Source organism: Nestor notabilis, unplaced genomic scaffold (genome assembly GCF_000696875.1).
Source record: "Nestor notabilis isolate BGI_N333 unplaced genomic scaffold, ASM69687v1 scaffold26434, whole genome shotgun sequence".
In the NCBI taxonomy this organism is placed as follows: Eukaryota; Metazoa; Chordata; class Aves; order Psittaciformes; family Psittacidae; genus Nestor; species Nestor notabilis.
In genome coordinates, this window is record NW_009926400.1 from 811 (window position 1) to 5,961 (window position 5,151).

Below are 5,151 nucleotides of genomic sequence, written 5' to 3' on the forward strand. Positions count from 1 at the left end.
TGGGCTCCACGCTGTGGTGCCAGCTCCTCCTGGGGCTCTGGAAGCAGGGAGAGCCACCAGCCGCGTCCCTCCTCAGTCACCCGCGCTGTCCTCGCTGTCCGAATACGTCCCCAACAAGCTGAGGGAGGACGTGGTGGTGCCCGTTGCTGTGGGAGACGAGCCTGGAAGCAGAGCAGGAGAGAGCAGGCACCATCAGGTACAGCCCTCCCCGTGGCACAAACAACCATGGAAACACAAACCTCCCCCCCTGCTCCGGCTGCTCCCAGCAGGAGACGTGGCGCCTCATCCGCCCGGCTGGAATCTAACCAGGACAAGGTTAAACTGGGCTGACAAAGAGACCCCAAAACCCCTGAGCTGGAGCTTCCTGCAGCAGGAGGAAGCTGCGAGGTTGGCCCAAGGTTTAAACAAACCCTCTTCTCCCTCCACAACCCCCTGGGAGGGCTGAGGAAGGGGAAAGAGGAGCCAGGTCTCGGCTCTGAGCACACAAGCTGCCACCTCAGGCAGATGCTCCTCCAGCATCATCTGCCTGAAGAGAGGCTGCAGCAGCAGGAGGCTGGGAATGCACAGGGAGGGCAACTCCAAGCATGGTCCTTCCTCGGAGATCCCTTGAGGCCAGAGGGACTTGGTAAGCCAAAGGCTTAGGGCTGATCAGCGCAGAACTAATCAATTCATTGACTTTTTCCCTAAATCCATAGATTCTCTGCCTTCCCAAGGGCAAGCAAATGATGGTGAGGTGCTGGGAAGCCCTTCCGCTTGCTTCTTCAGAGCTTCCAAACTCCAACTCTTTGGTAGGTTTTATAATCAGGCCCCAAAACAAAGCCATTTTCTTGCTTTTGCATCCCTATCTCGCTGTTGTGACTGTTCCCAGCACCATATCTGCACACCAGGATGCTTGTGTGAAGCTTTTGGCCCTGAGGGTCTGCCTCCAAGGCCCTGGCTGACCGCCAAGGACCAGGAAGGAGCCTCTCCTCCATCAGGACATCTGGAGACAGGGACAACCCCCCTTGTTCTCACACCATTGTGGCCCCATCTGTCCCACAACTCAACCTGAGAGTATTCATGCTCTGAAGACAGAGCTGAACCACGTGTGTGCTGCCAGGTCCCTCCCTGATGGCCCAGTTCAGGCCACCCCATCCCTGCATGGGCACTTACCAGTGCTGGCCGTGGTCTCCTGGTTCCCTGTGCCATTAGCCAGGGCAGGACTTGGCTTCTGCTTCCTCACTGTGACCAGCCCGGCCAGCTGGGACTTGGTGTTCAGTTTGCCCACGCTTCGCTCCCAGCTCTCAGTCTTCAGCTTCTTACTCTGGGGCTGAGGGTCCTGCAGAGTGGAGCAGGGGTGTTAGGGGGTCTTGGGGGGGAGGCAGAGGGATGGGGGAGAAGGAGGAGTGGTAAAAGCACAAACAGCAAGAGACACGAGGACAGGTGCTCGAGCAGCCAAGGTGGGTGTTCTGCCCCTGTAGTGACTGGCACAAGCTACAGACACCAAGGATATGGATCTAACCAGCTGCAGAACAGCCCTCGGAGACAAAGGTCCCACTGGCTGTGACAGCTGAATCCAGCCTTGTGTGGCCGTGGGACGCTGAGGAGACAGATCATAGAACAGTCTGAGCTGGCAGGGACCTTAAAGCTCCTCCAGCTCCAACCCCCGCCGCGGGCCGGGACATAGAGCAGGTTGCTCCAAGCCCCTGTGTCCAACCCCCACCCGCTGCCCCACCTCTGCCAGTGGGACCACGGGCCTGCAGGTGGTCCAGCCACTGAATCAAACTCCCCCAGGCCCAGAGATCAGTGCTGGGCCAAGGAACATTGCTCGGATTAACCCCAGCCTGGCTCAGGGACACGGCAGCTTTGATTTCCCCAACCCAAGAGAGGTCCCAGACACGGATCCACACCAGAGAGCAGCATTGCAGGGGCCTGGCTGTGGGGATAATCCCTCCCCTGTGAGCCAGGCACTGAAAGCTCTTTTGTTCTGCATGTCACCAACACGGACAAAACAGAAGCAAAGGAGGGGCTGTCCCAAAGGAGGGGTGGTTGTTGCCTTGCTGTGATTTTCAGAGCACTGAAATGGTGCCCAAAGCATGACCAAGGCAAAGGCGAGCCCATCCTCTGCGAGCTGGTTGGGCTTGATGATCTTAAAGGTCTTTTCCAACCCAGCCAATTCCCTGGTTCTACAATTCCATATTTTCCCCTCAAGAAAGGAAAGGGCTTCAGCATCTTCTCCAATTAAGCTAATGAAAACTTTGATGCCGACTGAATTCCTTGTGGGAGATTGACACAAATTGCTGGAGCTGAAAGGGAAGCCACGTCCTGAGCGAGGTGGGGGCAGCTCCATCCCAGCCTTTGTCAGCAGACCCGGTCTAAAATCACCAACTGATCCCTGTCCCCTTCCAGCCCAGTGCACGGGGACATGGGCTTTCTGAGCTGCTCAAGCGTGACATCAGGGCTGCAGCACTGCAGAGAGCAGGGACAAAACCGGCAACACACAGCACGGGACAGCAGGTTTGGGCTGGGGGCAGAGGAGGGCGGGTGGAAGAGCCTCTGCCCCCACTCACCTCCTGCAGGATGTCCGTGGGTTTTGTTTTGGCCTCAGGCTTCACGTGTGGTTTCAGAGGTTCCTCGTCAGAGTCGGAGTCCACCAGGAGCCGGCGGTTCTGCGCCTGCTCCAGCATCGCCCTGCAGGGACAGAGGCCACCCAGGGCTGAGAGCTCGGTCTGAGCCACCACCCTGCCCCCTGCCTCTGCTGAGGGCAGCTGCCATCCAGCAGCAGTGCGATGGGATCCACCTTCTCAGGTGCTTTGTACAAAGTCAAGTTCAAGCAGTGCCCCAGGTTGGGAGCACTGAGATCTGCAGCCTCAGCCCGTGCAGGAACTCACCCTCCATGTGAGGACACTTCTCAGGGGGAGTCAGGCCCCTGCAGCAGCCCAGAGCGCCCCAAGAGATGTGCCAGTGATGCCAAACCCCCTCCACCTCCCCTTCCCTAAACACTCTGCCATGACAAACTGTCCCCGTTCTCCTCAGGGCTACATCCCACCCAGACAGCTCCTGTGACCTCCAGCCCCTCAGGCAGGGCCCTCTCTGAGGTGCTCTCATGGTGCTCTGCCTCACCAGGGCCAGTGTGGCTCATTTCACACAGCCATGAACACTTCCAGCCCACTCACTTGATCTCTTCCTCATCCTCCTCTTGCTCCCTGCGCTTCTGTTCCTGCTCCAACTCCTTGTACTGCTTCAGCATGGCCTCAAAATCCACGTTTGCCTGGCGCTGGTTGAGTTCCTTCAGCTCCTGCAGGTTCTCCAGAACCTCCATCTCCAGCTTTGAGTCCTTGGTTCGGTTCTCCAGGACCTGGGTGACCAGAGATAAACTGGGATTATCTGAGGTAGAAGAACCTGCCAGCAATCTCCAGCACCACCTTCCCACCTGTCACAGGGCAGGAAGCCCTAAGTGGATCATCCTCCCCATTTTGGGGCCTTCATAAGACAGGAAAAACTGGGCCAAGATGTGGCCTGTCAAAAGTGCTAGCACAGGAGGAAAGCTGAGAGCAGAAAGTTGTGTCCTGCCTGTCCAGAGCACAGCAACACCTTGGGAGCTTGAAGAACGAAGCCAATAGCTACAAAGTCACCTGCTTCGCTGGGGAAAACCAGCCAGGGCAGGAGAGACCTTTACAGAGAGGTTTGTCATGTTCTCGTACCTTCATGGGGTTGTTGAGCTCTTCCTCTTCCCTCTCCTTCTGCATTCTTTTCTCCTCTTCCTCCAGGAGCTTCTCAGCTTGGAAGTTGCGAGTGGCCCCATGCTCCATGGTGTAGTCTGTGTTCTCGGGATCTGTCTAAGGAAGACCCAAGACAGAAATATCACTGTGCTGGGGCCATCCTGTGGCCACTCGCGGAGCCACACGCAGAGGGTTCCCAGCGTCGGTCTCACCACAAGGGCAGCCACTCACCCACCCCCCTCCTGTTTGCTCCAACTAAGGTGCTGCTGCAGCCCACCCACCGATGGGAGAGACACTTCAGGACTACAGCCAGCCACGATAAGGGAAGTTACACCAAGAAGTAGACGCTCAGACCCAGTTTTTGCTGTGACAGAGTTAGTTTTCTTGCTACTAGTGCAGTGCTGTGACTTTCATCTGAGAATAATGCTGAGAGCACAGTCATGTTTCAGTTAAACCCAACAAACACCCCTTCCCCACAGGGTCAGCACCCAGTCATGTCCACAGGCTGCACAACCTCCCCAGAAGGTGAGAGCACAGAAAACCCAGGACATATTTCACCTTGAAAGTGATCTCTGCCAGGCAACGCGTGCATTTGATGTAGAAGCGGAAGATGGGCAGCCCCAGGTACACCTCATTCTGAACAGTCTCCTTACGAGCATTAAACTTCTTCCCTTTATAGATGTATTCCCCACAGGTCTTGCAGCTAGGAAAGGGAAAAGAAAAGTTCAGAACACATAACAGAAAAGGGAACAGACCAAGAAAAGTCCAAGTGATTTCGGCGCTGTGTCAGCCCAAGTTCTGCGTGATGTGGTTTCATCCTCTGGATATTCAGTACCTACACTTCAAACACCCCCCACCCCGTCCCCCAGCATCTCTTCCTTCTATTTTATCCCTTTTCTCCTGCTCTGTGTCACCTCACAGCTGCTGGCAGCAGCTCCTCTGCTCTGTATGGAGGGGAGACCATTCCGAACCCCCACCCGCCTCCCCCTGCCGGGCCCAGCCGCTCTCACCGCATGTTGAAGGGGGCCATGAGCCGCACCACATACTGCCGGTCCTTTGGGAGCTTGAGCTTTGGGATCTTAGCAGGGTCGAAGTCCGGGGGGTAGTATTTCTACAGAGGCAGAGCAGAGACGTGTGTGTGCTGGGCACGGGCACGCAGAAGGTGTGAGCTGGAGCAGCCGGGCTCCCGGCGGCTGCACCCACCCGAGGAACCGGCTGCACACAGCAGGGGTGGCCTCAAGGAGAGGCAGGCACTGAGGTGTGTGTCTGTCTGTCTGCACCTCCTCACCCCCCAACCCTTGCACACTTTTAGGGTCCGACCCTATTACTCCCCTGCCCCAAGCACAGCCAGGAGCCCCCCAAACACCCCGCTCCCCGCCTGAGATCCCCTCAGGGCCCCCCAACCCAGCACCCCCACTCGGAGGGCCAGCCTCAGCCAACAGGGACCTGG

General features: G+C 57.3%; 1 protein-coding gene across 1 annotated transcript; it reads right to left on the reverse strand.

Moving 5' to 3' along the window:
• Window positions 1-72: 72 nt before the first annotated feature.
• CCDC94 (coiled-coil domain containing 94) lies at window positions 73-4,812 on the reverse strand (the record flags this gene model as incomplete). Its single annotated transcript, XM_010013518.1, has 7 exons — window positions 73-161; window positions 1,153-1,318; window positions 2,550-2,670; window positions 3,156-3,337; window positions 3,684-3,818; window positions 4,260-4,404; window positions 4,712-4,812. Coding segments are annotated over 7 exons (939 nt in total), but the record flags the coding sequence as incomplete, so codon positions are not given.
• Between the last annotated feature and the right edge of the window lie 339 nt (window positions 4,813-5,151).